Source organism: Musa acuminata, chromosome BXJ1-8 (genome assembly GCF_036884655.1).
Source record: "Musa acuminata AAA Group cultivar baxijiao chromosome BXJ1-8, Cavendish_Baxijiao_AAA, whole genome shotgun sequence".
Classification (NCBI taxonomy): domain Eukaryota; kingdom Viridiplantae; phylum Streptophyta; class Magnoliopsida; order Zingiberales; family Musaceae; genus Musa; species Musa acuminata.
In genome coordinates, this window is record NC_088334.1 from 51,950,528 (window position 1) to 51,971,101 (window position 20,574).

The following is a 20,574-nucleotide window of genomic DNA, read 5'->3' on the forward strand; positions in this document are numbered from 1 at the left end:
TCACAAAACATGAAAAGGAAAAATAAAACATGGACCAAAATCTAAAGTTCAGAAGCGAAATTGGAATTTGTTATTTAATGTTTATGTGATTAATTCGCTCTTAAAAGTTTGTGATCTTTTATATATTTACTGTTTATTACCTTTTACTTATTTTTTAGAGTTTCATATTATTTAATTTTATATTATCTTATTGTTAAAAAAATTTGTACTATATTTTATATTCCTATAATATGTTAGTTTAGCCAGGAATGAATTCCAATTCCTAAGGATACTCCAATTCAGCTCCATAATTGGAAGAAAAATGAGGTTACCTCAATCCAAACACCAACAAAGAGAACCAACAATTCTCTTTCTCATTTCCAACACAATATTCTTGTTTAGGGAAAGCAAATTCAAAGTTCAAACAAGAAAAAGATGATCCCATCCAAAAGCTCATAATAAAATTCAAATTGCCAACATATTGTGTGTGTTCCACAAGCATCTTTTTCAGTGAGCATGAAGAATGATCAAACAGTTTTAAGAGAGATGTAGTTGGTCTGATGATAATTAATGCTGGCAAACATGGGATAGGTGAAGCAACACATGGAGGACTTGGTATTAATGCCAAGTCAAGTTAGAATATTACTTTCTGAATTGGTAGGTCATCAATTATAAGATGCATGGGATTCCATGTATACAATGTTCTACATCAAGTTGCTCATTAGGTACATAGTCTGGGCTTCTCTGATCTCAATATTCTAATCACAGTTCAGCAATACAGCTCATAGAAATCAAGCACAATACATGAGATACATATGAAGTTTGAAGGCAATTAACTTCCTCATATGCAAAACCCAAACACCTTAGAATACAATAAGGCTTCAATTTATTCCTTCACCATAAAACAAAGAAGGTAACATGTTTTCAAGTCAGTTTTAGCAAGCAGTGAATTAGTTCATAAAACAATCCATCATAGGAAGCAGTTCAGGAAACACTTAAGACACAGCATTATTAGGTGGATGCAATGGATCAGTTTGATGATATATCCTTCAGTCCATTTAGAGAATTCAGATTTGTGTAATGTGAAGATAGAGGAGACTAGTCAACCAGAATTAAGGATAAGCTTTAAGACAGAACAATACATCACAACCAGACAAAAAGTTGGATCATCATGATATTTTTTTTCTCTGGAAACAAATTATTCCACTGATCATTATTATCTTGATGTGTAACAAACAGCAAAGTAAAAATTCCCTGAGATGAGGAAAACTATTGGCTGAGATCCATGATATACTGGAAGACTAAGTCATAGGCAGAGCAAAATCTATATTGGCTGAGATCCATGACATACTGGAAGACTAAGTCATAGGCAGAGCAAAATCTATGTCAACTCTGAAACAGACTCACTCTTGCAGTTGGCTACAATATTCTTTTACATGAGCAAAAGAAAACAAAAAACTATGCTTGTTCTATCCAGGCAACTTCTTGTGTTAGAATGAAAAGATGTAGATGTATCTATTGATACGTGCAAATTGTGCATTGGTTTCCGCATTCTCTGAGGAGTTTTTCCTGTTATTTCAATGCATTCAGCACAATGCTTTTTTATTCATATGTGGAATGAAGATAGATGCTAGTATCTTTTGGCTCCAATTGCCATTCAAGTTTCACATGTCAAAGGTGTTGACCTTGAAATTTAATCATGTCACAGTTGTGCTACTTTATTGTTATTATCTAATTGAGCTTAGCTGTATTCATTTTTCCTAAAATATCTGTGAAATTTACTATTTTCTTTTGCTAGAATGTTTTCCTAATGTTTATATGCATGTCTTTCTATAACCTACTTCTGCAGTGCATTCTCTTCATGTTCTATGTACTGAATGCTCTGTTCTATGCACACATCTTCTCCCTTCCAAATCATGATTTTTGATCAAGAATTTAGCAATTCTTTTCTTGGTCTATTCCACAATGATCAAGAATCCTAAAACAGGTCTATTTCACAATGATCAAGAATCCTAAAACAGAAAAGCACCTTAAAGAGTGTAGGGAAAATGCTAACAGCGACTGTATAGAGCTAGAACATCAGGAAAGAGTAAAAAAGAAAGACTTATGATCATTATGAAAAAAAAAAGAGAGAATGGCTTTCCTATTTACCATAAATATAAATGATACAACAGAAATGAATCAAGAAAGTGTAGCATTCATCACTAACAATTAATTGTTTCTCGTCTATCCCTGTATAAAAAAGATAGGCAATTAGCACAGCTCCCTCCACACCTGTATGATGAGACTTCTTATTCTGTATCCAAATCTTCGTTTTTCCAAATATAACCATATTTGCTACTTCTATCAAGCTAAGCAATAGATGGCAGTTATCGACTTCCTATTCGAAGTCTGCAACTCCATGCAAATCTAATTATACGCAATTATATTGTTGCAAGGATCGAGTCAAAGTGTGATGACTGATTGTGAGCCATAACCATTAGGATGTGCTTTCTGCCATCTCCATGCAACTGAAAGGCTTTCCTGAAGATTTATATACCGCGCTGTCCAGTTGAGCTCCTGATTTATCTTCGATGGATCACTGTAAACCTCAGCATAGTCCCCAGGCCTCCGGCTGAGATACTCAACTTTAACCTCCACCCCAGTTGCTTTCTTGCAGGCTTTGACAAACTCTTTGACGGATCTGCCTGAAAAAAGGATGGAAATAATTCTTGAACCCTCTCGGATATAAATATCAGAGTACATTATTTCTCCATTACTGATAGGTTAGGTAATTTTATTACTATCTTGTATTGTAATTAGCTTCTCTAGTAGCAACAGTAACATGAGAAACAACAGTATTCACAGTTCATTAAGTCTACTCTAAGAGCATTTATTTCATTGTAGGTTTGCTAATATAATATATTTCTGTTGCTAACATGTATAAAAAAATTAAGTTTCTCCATGTAATGGATAAGAGGAGAATGATAAGCAGAATCAGGCAAAGTGACCTTTTCCAGTGCCGACATTGTATATGCCAACTTTGCTAGGCCTTGCTTTGTCAAGGGCTTTCACATGTGCATCGACAAGATCAGTGACATCGATATAGTCTCTTATACAAGTTCCGTCATTCGTCGGGTAGTCTGTTCCTCTAACCTAATGGACGAAAACAAAATCAGTATCTCAGAAAAGTCATTGTTCAGCTTCCTGAAGAATTACATGACATCAATTTGTACAACAGAGTAAATGGAATTTTAAATGTATACATACAAGCTATAAGGAAAAGAAACTAAAGATACCTTCAACCCTGGTATTATCCCGAGTGCTGCATCAAAACATGCACCAGAAATTCGTCCATGCTCCCTTAGCTCAGGTCTGGGGGCTTCACCTAATCTTCCTTCTGGATCTGATCCGATGACATTAAAATATCTGCACATGAAGACAACTAAATTAATCTAAAAACTCAACAGCTCGTGTTTTGAGCTGTTATTAGTAGCAACATACCTTAAGATCATGACAGCCATGTCTGATTTCTTTGAGAAATCCAAAATTATATCTTCTGCCATTTTCTTAGCCTTCCCATATGGGTTGATAGGAAGCTGCATTTGAACAAAACCTTATTCAGTGGAATATCTGAAGCTGCTACTTTAAATATATTAAAGGTTGACGTTATTGAGGTAACACATTTTGAAGGTAGGTAATCATGGAAGTTTATTGAAGGCTAAGCCAAATTGCTTATCCTATTAGAACTAAATGCAATCGATCAAAGCAATAAAATGTTATGTTTCACCAACCTGAGGTGTTCCTTCTGTAATGGGCATTTTTTCTGGCTCTCCATAAGTAGCACAAGTACTCGAGTAAATAAGAGTTTTAACGCCATGTGCTGACATAGCCTCAAGAAGTGTCAAAGTATTTGCTGTGATATTATGATAGTACCTGTTGCAGACTTTGATACTGTTTTAGCAACTATAAGCATGTAATAAATAATGAGCTGACTAAGACACTCTATTATTCACAAATAAACAAAGTAGATTACGTATCAGGTTGGTATAATGATTCATTGCAGTTAAATCATAAATGTGAGATAAGTACTTATGATGAATATTTAATAAATTTAAAGTACAAAAAAATACAAGTAGATTAATATTCTATTTAATAAAAGTAGTAGATAGTGCCATATTCTGCTTTAAAGATCACAACTGAGATAATTTTAACTCAAAACTCGAAATATATAAAGAATCAACGACATAATGCTAAGGACATGAGACATCTGCAATCGAAAGTACCATGCGATGCCAATCCCAAAATTTGACCAAACCTGTTCGTTTGCTAAGTGAGTGCTGATATGATGGGAAGATTTTATCTGTATATTTGCATTGATGACTAGTATTCAGCAAGAAGGTTTTAAAGCATAGGTAAAAATTATCATATTTGTAATTTCTAACATCATGTTACAGGAAGTGTACATCAACTATGACATTGAAAACTAGTCTGTGTGTGTAATTCAGATATCCAAACAGATGCAAATCCAATTGTCTGATGCTCCTAGTAGATATATGGTCACTGTTGAACGAAGAAAAATATGATCAGAATATTTTGAATGCAGTGGAGAAGATGCACAAGGTACCTAAGAGGATCAAGTGTACTTTCACCCACATAAGCAACAGCTGCAAAATGCATAACCGCATCAAACGCGTTTTCTGCAAAAATCCTGTTAACCTAAATGTTGGTTAAGAGAATGAACTGTAGGCCCTTTTGCAGTCAATAATATAGAAAACAACATCACTAGTTTGTTAAAAATCTGCATTATCAGGATACAGCTCTTGCATCGCCTAAATCAGCATAAATAAATTGAAGTCTCCCAGGTTCTGGAAACAGCCCCTCCAGAACTTTGATGGCTCCGATATTTCCTCTAGAAAGGTTGTCCTGTCAAATCATGGATGAAAATTAATTATTTCTGTAGAAGTCTTGAATCCTTTTACATAAACTCTTATGAGGGTACAGAGATCACAATGATTTTTTCCCGAAAGTGTAGCATAAATATTATTACCACTATGGTTACTCTGTATGAGTCCTTCAATAGGCGAAGAGCAGCATGTGAACCAATATACCCAGCACCTCCTGTTACTAAAACATGGGTTGCTCCAACTTCACGACGTGAAAACTGCAAAATTAAAGATACACTGATGTCAACAACACCAGGGAAACCAAAAAAAGAAACAAGGAGGCACATGGATTTAGATTTACCATTCATACGTTAGCCATGAATTATAAAATTTTTGTCAGCATTTGCAACTAATTTGCAACGTAAAGTAAGCCTGCTAATATAATTGAATCTTTTCAAGAAGAGCACATCAGTGCTGAAGATCTATATGAAAGAAGTTACTCAGCAGAATTAAAGTCGCTAAATATATAAAACATTAGGGCACATCTCTCATCTCAAGTGTTCACTTGTTATGGATCATATCTAAGTGAATTGACATCATGAGCAAATGTAGTAGTTGAGATCTCCATATGCCTAGACCAGACATTTATCTCAATACCTTCATAATTTACCTGTTAATCAATTCATTTTTTTTCAATTTATCAATATCTATAAACGTAAACTGTCATGTTATAGAGTTCTCTAAGATAACCTCGGGGCTTCAAAAATTAACAAGATGCTAGTGAGACAAAAGTGTTGTCATTTTTAGGATGAACAGTTTACTGCATTTTATTAATAATGAAAGAACTATATTGGCTTAATAAATAATCAAACTTTAATAGCCAAAACTCAATCTGGATGTACATAGTCGTGTCATCAACTCATCTAACTTCCTCCATATATCAAATCAAGGAATCAAATTGCAAATTTGCAGTATCAGTTTCAAAAGTCAAACTGTGAAAGATGCTAATCAAACATGACCCGAAAGAGAAATTTCATGCATCGTCCAATATACTTTCAGCAAACACTGTCAAAAAAGTAAAGACTTGCGCATAAAAGGAGTCAAGAGAGTACCGGGCTAGGTCCACTGAAAGCAGGGGATTGCTTCAAAATGAATATGCAAAAGGCAGTAAGAATAGCCACCATAACAAGTTTTGCAACAACCTGTGGTTTGCGCCTTGAATCTGAGTAGTCCATTCCTGTAATCTCAGTACATTTAGATCAAAGAAGAATTTATTGTCTATCTCAAAACAATGGTAGAAACTATATCTTGATGTGAATCCCTACCATGTTGATAGTTTCCAAGAATATACTGCTAAAATGCATATAATTCAAAGGATAAGAATGACTACCATGAACATGAGGTCAAACCGGTGATCATATGGAATCAAACTTTACTGACATCAAACCAATTTTATGGATTCTTATTAATCAATAAGGATGTACTTCAATCATCAACAGAAGAGAACATAGAAAGTATACTAAGATATAGCTGAAACCTGGAAAAGACCAAGGACTACCAGCCCTGGACTGACTTCTGCTCCTATTGATGGGTAGCATGTGAGGAAGACCCTTCAAGTCAAACCACAAGGATCAAACATGCGGTACCCTCAGAGAAACTGGGGGTAAAACAGATTGCTCTTTTCCTTGAACTAACATGAAGTTGCCCACCAATTCCACAAAGCTGTGGAACAAAGAGTTGTAAAATTTTAGAAGAAAAAACCAGTTGTTTCCACACTGCAATTGACGTGGAAATAAAAGTCACTTCAAAAACGAACTTTTCTTGATTGTAAGGGATCCAAATATTGAGTAAAACAACAAGGAGGCCATCCAACCATGACAATCAATCAGACCCCTTTGGAGGCTTGGGATGCACCTTAACATAGACAGCATTAAAGTCTCAGCCATCTCAATCTACCAAAAATTGAAAGAGGAAGACCACAGAAAACACCAAGATTCAGGAGAAAAGCACCTTACGAATTCAAGGACTGAAGAATGCGAATTCATACTTCCGCCTACGACGAGGAAAGCCTAATCTCCGTATAGTATGAAAGAACAAGTACAACGACGACAAGTAAACTGAAAGAAGAAAGAAAGATTCAACTTACACTCGAAGAAACCAGAAGAGGTTGCTTCAATTCCGAAAAGTAGAGACGATCTCATAAAGATAAAGAAAGCCAATAGAAAGAGGCGGACATATCAAGAGAACACGAACCCACAACGCCAAAGGAACCCCACCGCCCGAAAGGCACCAACCAAACCAAAAGGCCACCTTTAAGATCTCTACATAGGATCCGAGCAACAAGACCCCATTCCCGGAAGGAACGAGCGGCACACGGTAAAAAAACTAAACGGGGTTGCCACACCCCGCACGGAAAGAAACCCGCAAAAGAGTAACCGAAACACATCAAGATCCTCGCAGGGAAATCCACCGGAGAGAATTAACGCGCGATCAAAATCGAGTCTTGGCAACGGCGAAGGTACCTGGCAACAATAGAGGAACAGGTGAGGGGAAGAGAGAACGAGGAGGGACCGAGAAGAGGGGAGGAAGGTTTGGGGGGAGATTGGACCAAGCCGCGGTGTGGACCATTTAGAGTGGTTAGGAAGAAGAGAGAGAAGAAATTGAGACATTTGTGAGATCTCTTTGACTCCCTCCCCTCCCATGTTCTTCCTATGAGGAGCTTTCCACAGACACAAGGTCCACATTTTGAGCCTTGATCTCATTGGATGCCTTTCCTTGGAACAGAGAGTGAAACAAACCCATTTTTCTTCCTCAATTTCATTTTATTTCTTCAACTAAAATTCTTTTTTTCCCCTTAATTATCGCTTAATTCTTCATGTTTAGGATCCTCTCCATTTCAAAAGGAATTGTAGAGTTCCTAATTCTTCGATGCTACACACATCACTAACAAAAAGATGAACAATTTACTCTGCTTTTGCATGTATTTGTTCCACAGGAAGTCTTGCTTAACACATAATAAGTATGACACAGAATCAATTGTTTTTAATTGCTCGACCAAACTTCTGATGTCAGTTCATCAATGAATTGATGCATTTGGAAGGAAGTGTCAATGTTCAAGAGGTAGGTGTTGACTTTGAAGTTTGCATTTGGTAACATTGAAGGATGAACAATAAAGGGGTCTTTGTGGTGGAGATTTGGAGAACCATAATGGCAATATAATTTGCATTGGTATTAGCAACAATTTAATATAATAAGGTGGACATTCAAAGATGCTTTCTTAACAAAGTTATCTGAAGCACTTGTTGAACCATTTGATTGTCTAAACAAGTATCAGAACAGCAAAACATGAATCTGTGTCAGATCCACTTGGTTTGAAGTGAAGCTTCTATAACCAATAGATCTCTACATGATAAGCAAATGAAGAAGGTAGAAAACATTTTCCTCAAGAGATTGTTTCAAAAATCATCAGCACTGGATGCATGTAATGTCCTAAATTTCCATTACTTGGGTTAAAGTCAACCAGATGAACTACCATCATGAATTCTTTCTCTCTTTTTTTTGGGGGTCAAATCATGTCTCTAAAGAAGCCAAGCTGAGTTTAACAAGTCAAACTATTAGGAATAAGGCCACGAATGGCACTCCACCAATTCCCAATCCAAATCTTCTTCTCCTTCAAATGTTCTTCTCGAGTCTAAGCATCTGAAACAACTTTGAGTCTGATGCTGAACCATCACCACTTGCCAAAGACGCGTGCTTTTGGCATGTCCTCATGGAAGATTTGGTGGCACTCTTTCTCTCCGCACTCGAAAGTTATGACACAGGTGAAACGAGAGCAAGATGAGATTGGGTTTGGTAAGGCCTAACTCACAAGTATTCTCATTGACTCGGGGATTACAGACAATGACCTGCCACCGGCCCTGCTTTGCTGGAAACTCCACACAAGCGGATGCCTGCAGCTGATGCAGAGCACACACATAGATTATGTCATGCACAGTCTCAGCAAATTCATGTTTGAGATCCTATGATGGAACATAATGTGGCCTGTCACCATCCTTCGTTTGCAGATAACCCCATGGAAGCAGATGCTTGCATCCGATGCAGAGCACTTGATGATAACCGAGTTGAGCTCTCCTCAGCTTCCAACTCTTAGTGTTGGCTCACTACGTCGAACCCTCAGCCGCACGGAAAAGCGTGGACGATCGAAGACGAAGCCGCCGCAGCGGCTGTGGAGGACGCGGTCGATCGAGTTGGCCGGACGGGGAATGCTCTGCTCGTCTGGCTCTGTATGTATGCAATTTTTCATATATAACCCTCTAAATATATTATTTTTGTTTTTATTCCTCTAATTCTAGATTTAATATATATTTATATCGTACCGTAAGTCGTAACCCGTGAAGCTGCCACGTGTCATCGCGGATCCTATCACACTTCGTTCGCTTCAAAGTCTCGGACGCGTCGCGACGCGACCGAACCCGATGCCCTCGGCCCTCCGCCCTACGGCCGCTGCAGCCGCATTCTGTCGCCTCGGCCTCCGTTCCCCGCCTCCGCCCCGCCGTCCGATCCTCCCCCTGTCCGCCTCCCGGCTCTCGTCCTATTGTGGTGGTGCCATGGACGGCTGCGGCAACTCCACGGTCCTCGTCCTGGCCGGCAAATCTCCGCAAGAGGACGACCTTGCTCGATTCCTCAAGTCCAGGAGCGACACCCTAAAGCTCCTCGACGAGGAAGCAGGGGAGGTTAGGGTTTTACTCCGCTCCGAGGCGTACCAATCCACTTTCGATCCTCAGTTCTATATGGGCGCCCTCACCGCAAGCCGCTTTGGGCGGCTACTCATCTGGTCCCCGAGACTTCCCTCCACCCACGACCTTGTTTCAAAGTGAGAGCACGGAAAGATCCCGTCTTTTCTTCTGATTCCTATTGCTTGAATCGTTTCTTGGATTTGAAGCCTCATATTTGATTTATGAGTCGTGGATAGGAACTTTGGTGTGCTGCCGGTCGGCACAGTCTGCGTCACGGATGTCCAGATCAAAGGCAGAGGTATCGATCGAAAAAAAAAAAAATGGTTTTTGGTTTCCTCTCTCGGGGTGCGATGAAGTTTTCCTTTCGGATAAAGACCGTATATGTTGTTATTTGGCTCTGAAGGTCGGGCGAAGAATGTGTGGGAGTCGCCCATGGGCTGCCTTCTGTTCTCGTTCACGTTGCAGATGGAAGATGGGCGAAAGCTGCCGCTGTTGCAGTATGTTGTGTCTCTTGCGGTGACTGAGGCAATCAAGGAGTTGTGCCAAACCAATGTGAGCTCTTTCATCCTAATTATTACTCGTCCCCTGTGCCTTCTTGTTATAGTCTCTTTGGGCCTCGTTTTTAGATCGTTCCAATTTCCAAATGTGATCGATATGTGATGGTTTGGTTTGTGAAAATAATATAATTTCAGGGATTACCGCAGCTCGATATTAGAATAAAGTGGCCAAATGATCTTTATCTAAATGGTATTAAAGTTGGCGGAATCCTTTGCACTTCAACTTACAGATCGAAGCACTTCAATGTTTGTGCTGGTAAACAGGTCTCTTTTTTCCATGTGATGGTGTAGGTTTCCAATACTTTTTATTTCTTTTGACTGCTCTGACCTTCTGAATATAGCAATAATGGGTGAAGTTTTAATGGATTGAAAATTTACTTTGATGCTTTTCTCCTCTTTAACAGACTAATTTGATTTACCTGTTTCCTGCTTAGGATTTAAATTTGGATGATGACAACAGCTTAAACATTTTGTTTTTAACCGGATAGTTTTTCCCTTTGGCTTGATGAATGGATAATTCTATGTTTATAGGTATTGGATTGAACTTGGATAATGAGAAGCCAACTACATGTTTAAATGCAGTACTGCAAGAGATTAACTCAGGTTCACTTTGCTTGAGGAGAGAGGATATACTTGCATCATTTTTCAATAAATTTGAGAATCTCTTTGAGGTTTTTTTAGATCAAGGTAAACTACTACATGATTCTTTCATTTTGTTCTTTTATATCACTATTAATGATGACAATTGGTCAGTTCCAGTTGATCTGTGTTAGTAGGCCCAACCTGAACTTGCTCTAACCCACAAGGGATCAACGATTCTGGAAGAATGAGGGTAACTTGGAATTTGACTGGTTAGGGATAGGTGGATTTGTATTAGACCAGGTTAATTGTCATATCAAGATAAGTTTCTTAATTTGTATGTAGGAAAATTAGGTTGGACTAGTCCAATTCTATTTAAACTTCTATCCGGCTCAAACTTGACTGAGCTCATCAACTTATAAAAGTTCCTTGAGCTTAACTTTAAGTTTGATCAGGTCCATGTTAATCCATCCTCTGTATCAGGATTCTTTACACCTTATCTGAAGTATGTATCTGTTTAAGGTCAATCATATCACTGCCTTTGTGTTGAAACCAAAGAGTTTAACACAAAGCTTAGTTAGATTGTATTAGAGATGGATTGGCTTACTCGGGTTGTATGTAGCTAAAATAGCTAAAATACAATTTGTAAATAGTTACATAACTCATAGTCGTTCATATTCTTATTTTTTATGGTCTATGCCCTATATTGTCTAATCTTGTTTGGTTTGGTTATACAAGGTCTGGGTTGAATTTATGGTTAACATTATGGAATTAACTTGGTTACCCAATTAGCTTTAACGCTTTTTCTTTTTCTTCATCTGATTATCTGGGTTTAAATACTTCCATTGGATGATTTTGACCCTTCTTAACTCTTGTGCACTTCATGTATTAAATCTATAACCACCAATTTAACGCATAACCCTTAGCTTAGCCTGAGGAATTTGTGGTTGAAACTGGTTGAAACCCATAGAATTGTTTTCAATCATATATCTGCCATCCATTTACTACTTTTAGTTCTTCTCAGAAATTCATATCATCATGCTTAATTTGAAGGTTCAGTTATAGAGTGAGAACTCCTTTGGATGCATTACAATTTTTTGGCTGGAAGCCAAAGTGGTTACCATGGCTAGCTTTCATGTCATAGATGGTTAACCTTCCAAACTTGGGGGTGATTCTGTAGTGCATCTTGCTTCAACATCATTGCCAATATGTTTTTTCACCCTGCTTAATGAGGCTTCTTTTTTGTGGTTCCTTGCCCTGTTCTTATAACAACAGCTAGTAAGTCAATGTTTAGAAACTTGTAACTGTATCGGGTTTTGTTTTCTTGCCAGGCTTTCAGTCTCTTGAGGAGCTGTACTATAAGACATGGCTTCATAGGTATATTACAATTCCAAAATCATTCTTTTATTTTTATTCATGCACTTGTAAATACTTTAACTTTTTCTGAAACTTTTCTGATTTTCCTCAATAATTTCTTTAAAGCAAGTTTAATGCAGTACATTTTCTTCTTCCTTCTCTTTCTATGAAGATATATGCAATAAACATGTATTGGATATACTTAACTTGCAAGGTGTAATGTATCCATCTACTTAATAATTAATTTGAATGATTTGATTACATAAATGTTTTACTTGGATGATTAAGCTTGGAAACGTGCTCAAAGTTTTTCTCCCATCATAGCATAATATAAACTCAAAAGTTAGACATGATCCTGTTACCAGAGCTTACCTAGATCAACAAGATGATCACTTGCTATCATGAGGCACGATCAACATTTACTGCAAAATTTGAATAGCCTACCCGCTGATTAGAAATTGACTAAACTTATTATTCCATTTTTCAAAAAAAGTTTAAGAATCTAGATTCCATCCTTCTTGAATTCATATCGTTCCTGCATATGATTCTTTTCAGTGATTTAAAATGCGCTAGGCACCAAGGTGTTACAAACAAAGTTCTAAACAGAATGTTTGATGTAATACTTGTGTATGTCCGTGTTTTCTGTTTGTTCATGCTTTGCACAGCATGTAGAGGAATGGTTGAAGGCTTAACAGCCCTATGTTAGTTAGGTTTGGTGGCCTTCTTAGGCTTGTAAATAAATGTTGTGTCATGTGGACACTTGTGAGAGATATTCGGTCTGTAGTGGACCATTTTGACCCTTTGTTGTGTAACCGTTCAGAGCTTGTAAAGTCTGTTTGTAATTTGCATTGTCTATAAAGTGTTTTCTGGAATGTTTGCTTGTGGATCCCGAGTGAGGCTCTTTCTCTAACCTGTTTTCTCTTTTATAGGTCCTAAGGGATCATGGGAGGTTTCGGGGAGGCTGACCTTTGCGGACGTACACGCAAGAGTGTCGCACGACTTAGGCAAAACCAGTTAAGTCCATGACAGATGGTATCAGAGCGGGACAAGCACTCATAGAAACACATGGCATGCAAATGTGGGGGACCTAGCTAAGCTGCGTTGAGGGCAGTCAGCACACGCGCGACTGTTTGGGGGAAAAACGAGCATGGAGATGTAGGGAAAAGGAGTTGCTCGGAGGAGCGGACATCTGAGATTGACAATCAAAGGAATGACCAACCCTTCGTGCAAGAGATACCACGAGAACAAGCAAGCTTGGAAGAATGCGGAGCGCACAAAGGTTGGGATGGCTGAGTTCGAGCTACGACTCGACGTTGACAACGATACTTGATGGTACTCAAGGCAAGCGAGGCGCTTAGTAAAGGATGAGACCATGCAAGGCGGAATGAGTTGCTTAGCGACCGAAAGAGTTGTGCAAAGCTCACAGAGGTGAGGGGAATTGCTAACTCGAAGAATTTGGTATTCATGCATGGGCTTGTATGTGGACGATGGAATGTTCACGGCCATACCAAGGCGACCGAAACTCGGCGTCATGGAGCATTGAAACTTTCTCTTCGGCATGTGAAGGATACATCCGTAGGAGGCTGAAGTGTGCAGTGAGTTCAGCATATTGTTAGGCCTTGAGTGGTGCAGCGGGGGCTGTATTGACGTGGAGTCATAATCTAGCAAGTGCGTTTGCAGGAGGCAGAACAATGTACAGTTTGTTCAGCAAATCGGAGTAGTCCAAGGGGATTGTGGTCTCTGAAACTTTCAGAGAGAAAGAAGCGTAGAGAGATGTTGCTCCAACGGGACAGTTATCCAGGAGGGATAGATCCCGGTTCTCCAGAGGGAGAATCATGTGCAACAAACCGTACATGTTGAGGAGGAGTACCTCAAAAATAACAACTCCACGAAGCTCAATGGATCGGGCGAGCAGCGAGGAGTCGTCGCATGATCTCGCTTGAGAGAATGCATTGGTGGATGCATTACGAGATCAAGTGGGGGAGCGATCCAAAACAACACAAATGAAGACACACTTGGAGTCGATATGGAGATCGGACTCAAGGGAGGGCTGACCCGTGGAATGGTGGGCATGAGGGCCACCGTCAACTCAATGCAAAACAAGGAGCGGAGCAACTTAGGTGTAACTTGGCGAAGTATCCAAGCCGCATGAAGGGAGCCGGCATAGAAGATGAAACATGGAGCGGAGGCACAAAGCTTTCCTTGGACAGAGGTCAAGGACATTGACTCTTACAGAGACAAGAGCAGGATCTTGTTGTTTCATGGGTCCTTCATTCTGATGGAGCGGACTTATTTTGCATGGTGCCAAAGATGAAGGGAGCTTCTAGGCATATACATCTTATCTCGGTGAAGCATTTGAGAGAGGAACTAAGGCGACTCAACTTGCGGAGGCAAAGTTGGGTTCGGAAGGCCTTGGCATGGGGTAAGAGGACACGAAGGCGGGTACTCTTGAAGAATATGCCATAGTGTTATCATTCAAGTTGCCATGAAGGAAGCGGTGCACAGCGAAGATTATGCTAGTAGGGGTAGAGGCCCAAGATTCAAACAAAGGTGCACCATTTTCAGCGAAGTCGGTGGGCTTCGAGAGCTACTAGGCGACAGATTGTCCTAGAGCGGTACTTCATCTAGGTGTGACTCAAGAGCGGGTGGATGAAGGTCAATTGTCGAAGGAGCGAACAAAATCGAAGGTGGAAAAGACCCTGCAAGGTATTGGCAAAGGCCACACATGGAGGGATCGTAATTCGAGTTCATCCCACAAGAATTAGGATACAATGGAGATGTCACTAAGAGGCGATATGGTGTAGCGGATCGTGGTGGAACAGTTCGTGGCAATGCGATACACACGACATAGTCCCGTGAGTGACTATCATATGGAGATATGATCGGGAGCTACTGAGAGCTCCACTTCGGTGAACAACACAACGACAAGAAGGGCTATGAATTCAATGAGTGAAGACTATGGTACCGCAGAGGCGGGTCTTCCGTGCGTGCATCGGATGAAAGCCTTGGTCATCAGCATATGGGGCTGTGTTCCACCAAGGGAAAAGTTCGAATGCAAGTACCAGTGAGTCCCATGGGAGGGACTTGATCATGTAGAGGTATGATCGAAGTAGTTGGAGAGTTGAACTGCTTCAGAGCCCATATTCACTTAAGGGAGCCCAACAAGTCAGAGGACAAGGTCGAGTAAGCGAACGTTGCTACCAATGAAGCTAAGGAGAACAGAATCGGTGCAAACCCTACAACGTGATGGCAGAGGCCATGCATGAGAGTTGTAGTCTGTCTTTCCATCGACCAAAGGGATCTGCTTGGAGAACACAAAGGTGTTGAAGCAGGGGGTCGAAAGGGGCGAGGAAGCGACGACGAGTCCAAAGGGACTTAGCTACCCAAAATCAAGCATCAATTAGAATGGAGGTGGACTCGGAGGAGTGCCACGGAGACATATCTACTGATCGTGAAGAAAAGGGATGCAGATGCGAAGCGCCGGATAGTAGGGCCATGGGCATGACAGCGCCATGGTATCGCAGAGGCGGGACTTCTGTGAAAGTCATTGATCTCTTGCTCTCATGGAGGGGGAGCGCTTGGTCGTGAAAGGGGCCGAGGAGGTGGAGCATGCAGAGGCAAACTCCAAGTACCAAGACAAGGTTGAAGGGCAGAGAGGTCAAGGAACTTCGTAAAATCGGTGTCAACAAGCTTCGCATCAAAATAGCCGAATGTAAAGGACTTCGGGTCGTGCAAGAGTGCCCGACCAAGGAACGTAGCAAGCAGTATGCGGTGTTGTACCTTTGCTACTCAGTGGAGTAGGCTGCAAGGTTGATAGAGAAGACGGTACAATCCCATATGCGACCAAAACTATTAAAAACTTACTCCAAGTTGGGGTGAAAACTTCCTGCATTCCAGAAGTTCGATGACATTGAGAGGGTGAATCACAGCAGCTAACTCAACGCAAGGAGTGCAAACACTTCCAGTGCTTCAGAAGTATGAGCAAAGAGCGGGCGAAGGCCAGTAACTAGCTCGATGCATGGAGTACAACTCTTGAGGAGGTGGGCGAAATCAAGTAATCGTTACCTTCTTAACTCTTAAGAGAATGGGCGAAATCGAGTGCCCCAATTCTCTTATCTATCCAGCAGAGAAGTTCTGCACAGGTTCAAAAACCCTTTGAAGATATTAGAAGACAATAGTTGTCAAATCCTCACCAATGGTGATAAGTGCTACTGAGAGTAGATTATCCGTTTCATTTCCCAACAAAATGCCAATCGAAAGCGAAAATGATGTGAATCTACTTGAAAGTGACAACTAAGTGAAAGAAGAGTTGATGAGCAAATTTTGTGGAGGAAGGACCTAAAACTTCATAAGTTTATAAGGCGATGCTCGTTAAAGCTCCAACAAGCATCCACCCAGTTCAAGCAACATGAGGCATTTGAGAGACTAGCGCATAGTAAGGATGGTCTTTTCCTTCATCTAGAGGATTCGTAGGAACCAACAGGGATCAATACAACTCAGCCAACCCCACACTAGAGTCAGAGTCATTGGCGAGTTGAAGCAGCATGGTGGATCAAAGGTTCGACTACTTAAAAACAGCAACGGAGAGCAGTTGGGAGCCAAGAGGCGTATTGCGGCTAGAGCAAAAGATTGAAGATTCAGCAAAGGCGAGGAGTTGCAGTGTCGGCAAAGGCTTCGACGAGGACGTTAAAGGAATAAGTGGGGGAGAATGTCACGAACAAAGTTCTAAACAGGATGTTTGATGTAATACTTGTGTATGTCCGTGTCTTTCTGTTTGTTCATGCTTTGCACAACATGTAGAGGAACGGTTGAAGGTTTAACAGCCTCATTTTAGTTGGGTTTGGTGGCCTTCTTAGGCTTGTAAATAAATGTTGTGTCATGTGGACACTTATGAGATATATTCGATCTGTAGTGAACCATTTTGACAATTTGTTGTGTAACCGTTCAGAGCTTGTAAAGTCTGTTTGTAATTTGCATTGTCTATGAAGTATTTCCTGGAATGTTTGCTTGTGAATCCCAAGTGAGGCGCTTTCTCTAACCCGTTCTCTTTTGTATGTCCTAAGGGACCATGGGAGGTTTTGGGGAGGCTGACCTTTGCGGACGGACACGCAAGGGTACCGTACGACTTAGGCAAAACCAGCTAAGTCTATGACAAAGGTCCCAAAACGCCCGAGGTGTTAGGTGCTCGCCTGAGCGAAGCGAGGCGTTCTAAAATATTAAAATATAAAAAATATATAATATTATTAATATATTAAATAAAGATTATTTTGTATAGTAATTAATAATATACTGTTAATAGTATATTATTTACTGTTAATAGTAGTTAGAAGGGAAGAGTATATTTGTTAAAAGGGATAAAAAATATCACCTAGTGAAATCGATAGTGAGAAGTTAAAACTCAGAAGAGAAGCAGCGGTGAGAAGCAACGGACAATAGCTGCGGTAGCGAACAGCAATGGCAGCAGTAGAGTCGTGGACAGTAGCAGCGGAAGTTGAGGAGACTCAGTCAACGACAGAGGATGACTCAGAGGCAGCGGGAGAAATTGTCGACGATGGAGATAGAGGGAGAAATCGTCAACGGCGGCTGTAGAGGGAGAAATCGTCAGCAGCAGAGGCAAAGGGAGAAAGCGCATGCTAGGTTGGTTGGTAGTCGGGGTCGCGCGTAGGTTTTGAGGTAATTGCGTGCGTTAGTTGGTTCAATCGAACCAACTAACGCACATTTAACCGAACCCGGTTGCCTTATATCAATCGGGCACTTGCCTGAAGCACCCAGTGCTTGGGCTTAGGTGAACGCCTAGGCAACGCCTTATTGAAGCGCATCGCCTAGCCCTTATATGAGGCGCTCGAGCCTCGCCTCGCACGAGCACCTAGGCAAGCGCCCGAGCGCCTTTTTATATCATTGATTCTTATCACAATATTCAAGATGGACCTCGGAGACCCAAAAATAATTTAGACCAATTATAAGGACATTCATCTAAGAAGTAGTTTTACGCATCTTCATAAGTCTAGTAAAAAAAAAACCTCATTTGTTTGTGGAGTCATTTAAATTCTTTTGTTAGTGTACATTTTTTCACATTTCCACATCTGTGAAAACAGAGTTAGCATCTGCTATGACTTTTTTTTAAAATTATATTGTTCAAGGACCAAATGGTTATTATGGTTATTGAAACCAAAACTTGAATTTGATTTTTTTTTTTCTTTCGTGACTGATGGTTTGGTCTTGGTGATAGCTTAGGTTTCGATGACAGAACAAATCCTAGAAGTTTCATCTCATTGAGAAAGTCACATAAGTGTAGGAGCAAGGGAATGTATAGGGAACTCAGTTTTTATTTGCTTGGAGCACTCTTACCACTAAGTAGGCTCTGTCATGATCACAAGACAATTTCTTGTTACAAAAGACCCTTCAGAGAGCTTTATTGCTTCAACTAAACGTGCTTAGATAGGTGACTTGTGAGTTGCAAATTGCAAGGAGTGGTTTCACTGAGTAATCTGATATTCAGTTCTGTAGGTTTGGTGTTAAATAACTTTTTTTCATTACAGAATTAACATAAGTGGCTAGTTATATGGTTAGACATGGCAAATGTCCAACTACAGAAAAAACACATTGTACATGATGATCGATCTTCAAGTAACAATGACATGGCAATCATTACATTTTGTTGTTTGTTTCACAGGAAATGAGTGTTTGATCTCTTAGCTACATCAAAGTGATGTTCTGGAAGGGAGACACATTATAATTAACCAGATTAGTCACTTGAAGTTGTCCACTTATATAATTGACATTCCACACTTAATGAAATAAACCCTTACCTGACTAGCATGACAATGCAGACAAGAAATTAATGGGTGAAGAACTTGGCATTGATTTTCTCTTTTTTCTTTGTCTTTCTATGTGTACACATTTTCGACAACCTCTTATCTGCTTTCTTTTCCATTCACACGCTTTTGTTGGTATCATTGCATATAGTCTGATAAGCTGTTATGTTTAAAAATGCAGTGGTCAGAAGGTTGTCATAGAAGAAAAACAAGAGGGACAACCTGAGGAAAGCATTATAGTTACAGTTCAGGTAAATTTTGCAATTGTGAAATTCTGAAATAACTGTTCTAGCTTATCTAATTTGGCTTATTCTACACAGGGATTAACATCCTCAGGATATTTATTAGCTGTTGGTGAGGACGATAAGAGTTATGAACTCCATCCTGATGGCAATAGGTATATTCTGTGTCATCTTACATCTTTAACAAATGATAAATACCATTCTATGCTTATGCTGAGTACAGATGCAGCAATCGTCTGTGTCCTCTTTAAATCTTTGATAAACGGTACAGACTATGTTATCCTACATGGTCTAATTAAAGAGGCAGCATGCCTGCCCTCAATTGTGAAGTATTTCTGTTGTTTATGAGTTTCTTTTTATGAAAGATATCTGAGCATCAAATCCGTGGAAGGAATTGAATCTCTCATCATCTTGATGCATGATTTAAAAACTTGTTAACTTGAAACTTAGCCAATGTAACTCCAACCAAATTTTTGGTTTTAAGTTGGTGCGATACTCGGTTGGCTGAAACTTCGACTCATAAATTTCTTGATAGACATGAGCTATAGAACTCATTGATGGCTAACATCACAGAACTATTGTTTTTTAAATGATTTAAACATTGCTTTGCTTGCCTTGTCTGATAGTCAACTAAAATTTGATGCATCTATTTGAGTTACTTTTCTCACTTTATATATATATATATATATATATATATATATATATATATATATATATATATATATATATATATATATATATATATATATATATATACTTGTATTTGTTTATAGTCATTATATAGAATTGTGAGTCTTTACCTGCCTATTTGATGCATGCAGCTTTGACTTCTTCAAAGGACTGGTTAGGAGAAAGTTGGAGTGAAGACTAAGAAATTGTGCAGGCAGCAAACAGCACTAGCGGATGTGAGAATTTTGGTGCTTAACCTTCTCATTAAATTACAAATACTCTTAGTAATTAAAGATATGACTTGACAAAAGACTCGTGTAATCAATCAATCTCAAGTAGTTGAAAATTATGTTTTTTTTTTTTAATTATTGTTGTTGTTGTTGTTGAATGTTCGTCAATAAACTAATCAAATAATTGAACTGATTTCAGATGTTTATACAGTGACAAGTCATTTTTGTCCATCGAAATCTTGTTAAATTGTATAGAATAACAAATTATTGTCTTTGTATTTGGTGTTTGTGGGTGATGAACACTGGAATACCAGTGGGTTATCATCATTTATCATTTGCTCATCTATACAATGTTTGAATGTGTGCAATTTTTTCCACTTGAGTTTATGTTTCCTACTTGTTTTCCATGAAGATAATAGATACGTACATTGGAAAAGCGATTGGAACTTAGAAAGAAATATACAACAATAAATAAATACTTTTAGTTTGTCGTAATTGAGCTATAGATGTATTTAAAATTTTATTTATAGGTTGGTTCTAATAAAA

General features: G+C 39.4%; 2 protein-coding genes across 8 annotated transcripts; one reads left to right on the plus strand and one right to left on the minus strand.

Moving 5' to 3' along the window:
- Positions 1-2,105: 2,105 nt before the first annotated feature.
- On the minus strand, positions 2,106-7,525 carry LOC103995620 (probable UDP-arabinose 4-epimerase 2). Of its 6 annotated transcripts, none has more exons than XM_009416242.3 (11): positions 7,367-7,525; positions 6,382-6,566; positions 5,957-6,081; positions 5,009-5,122; positions 4,777-4,884; positions 4,586-4,677; positions 3,753-3,894; positions 3,463-3,557; positions 3,258-3,387; positions 2,970-3,114; positions 2,106-2,666 (listed from the first exon to the last, which is right to left on the minus strand). In XM_009416242.3, exons 2-11 carry the CDS (start codon positions 6,440-6,442, stop codon positions 2,425-2,427), a joined length of 1,254 nt encoding a protein of 417 aa, XP_009414517.2. In that variant the 5' UTR covers positions 6,443-6,566; positions 7,367-7,525; the 3' UTR covers positions 2,106-2,424. The 6 variants fall into 6 exon arrangements, with proteins under 6 accessions (XP_009414517.2, XP_064937150.1, XP_064937151.1 ...); XM_065081078.1 differs by having other exon boundaries at positions 3,753-3,890; positions 4,582-4,677; XM_065081079.1 differs by lacking the exon at positions 7,367-7,525 and adding an exon at positions 6,991-7,318 and having other exon boundaries at positions 3,753-3,890; positions 4,582-4,677.
- Positions 7,526-9,270: 1,745 nt separating this feature from the next.
- On the plus strand, positions 9,271-20,259 carry LOC103995618 (biotin--protein ligase 2). Of its 2 annotated transcripts, XM_009416241.3 has the most exons (9): positions 9,278-9,717; positions 9,817-9,878; positions 9,984-10,132; positions 10,273-10,393; positions 10,669-10,824; positions 12,048-12,093; positions 19,069-19,138; positions 19,208-19,284; positions 19,951-20,259. In XM_009416241.3, the coding sequence occupies exons 1-9, from the start codon at positions 9,320-9,322 to the stop codon at positions 19,991-19,993; spliced, it is 1,122 nt and encodes a 373-aa protein (XP_009414516.3). In that variant the 5' UTR covers positions 9,278-9,319; the 3' UTR covers positions 19,994-20,259. The 2 variants fall into 2 exon arrangements, with proteins under 2 accessions (XP_018685361.2, XP_009414516.3); XM_018829816.2 differs by lacking the exon at positions 10,669-10,824 and having other exon boundaries at positions 9,271-9,717.
- The last annotated feature ends 315 nt before the right edge of the window (positions 20,260-20,574 follow it).

Bases quoted from the DNA above. Each gene is read 5' to 3' on its own strand.
- LOC103995620 (XM_009416242.3), bottom strand. From the start codon at position 6,442: ATGCTACCCATCAATAGGAGCAGAAGTCAGTCCAGGGCTGGTAGTCCT. The intron at 6,082-6,381 runs GTTTCAGCTATA...CTGAGATTACAG, and splicing joins TAGTCCTTGGTCTTTTCCAG to GAATGGACTACTCAGATTCA. The intron at 2,667-2,969 runs GTCACTTTGCCT...TCCTTTTTTCAG, and splicing joins CAATGTCGGCACTGGAAAAG to GCAGATCCGTCAAAGAGTTT.
- LOC103995618 (XM_009416241.3), top strand. From the start codon at position 9,320: ATGCCCTCGGCCCTCCGCCCTACGGCCGCTGCAGCCGCATTCTGTCGC. The intron at 10,133-10,272 runs GTGAGCTCTTTC...ATATAATTTCAG, and splicing joins AGGAGTTGTGCCAAACCAAT to GGATTACCGCAGCTCGATAT. The intron at 10,394-10,668 runs GTAAACAGGTCT...CTATGTTTATAG, and splicing joins GCACTTCAATGTTTGTGCTG to GTATTGGATTGAACTTGGAT.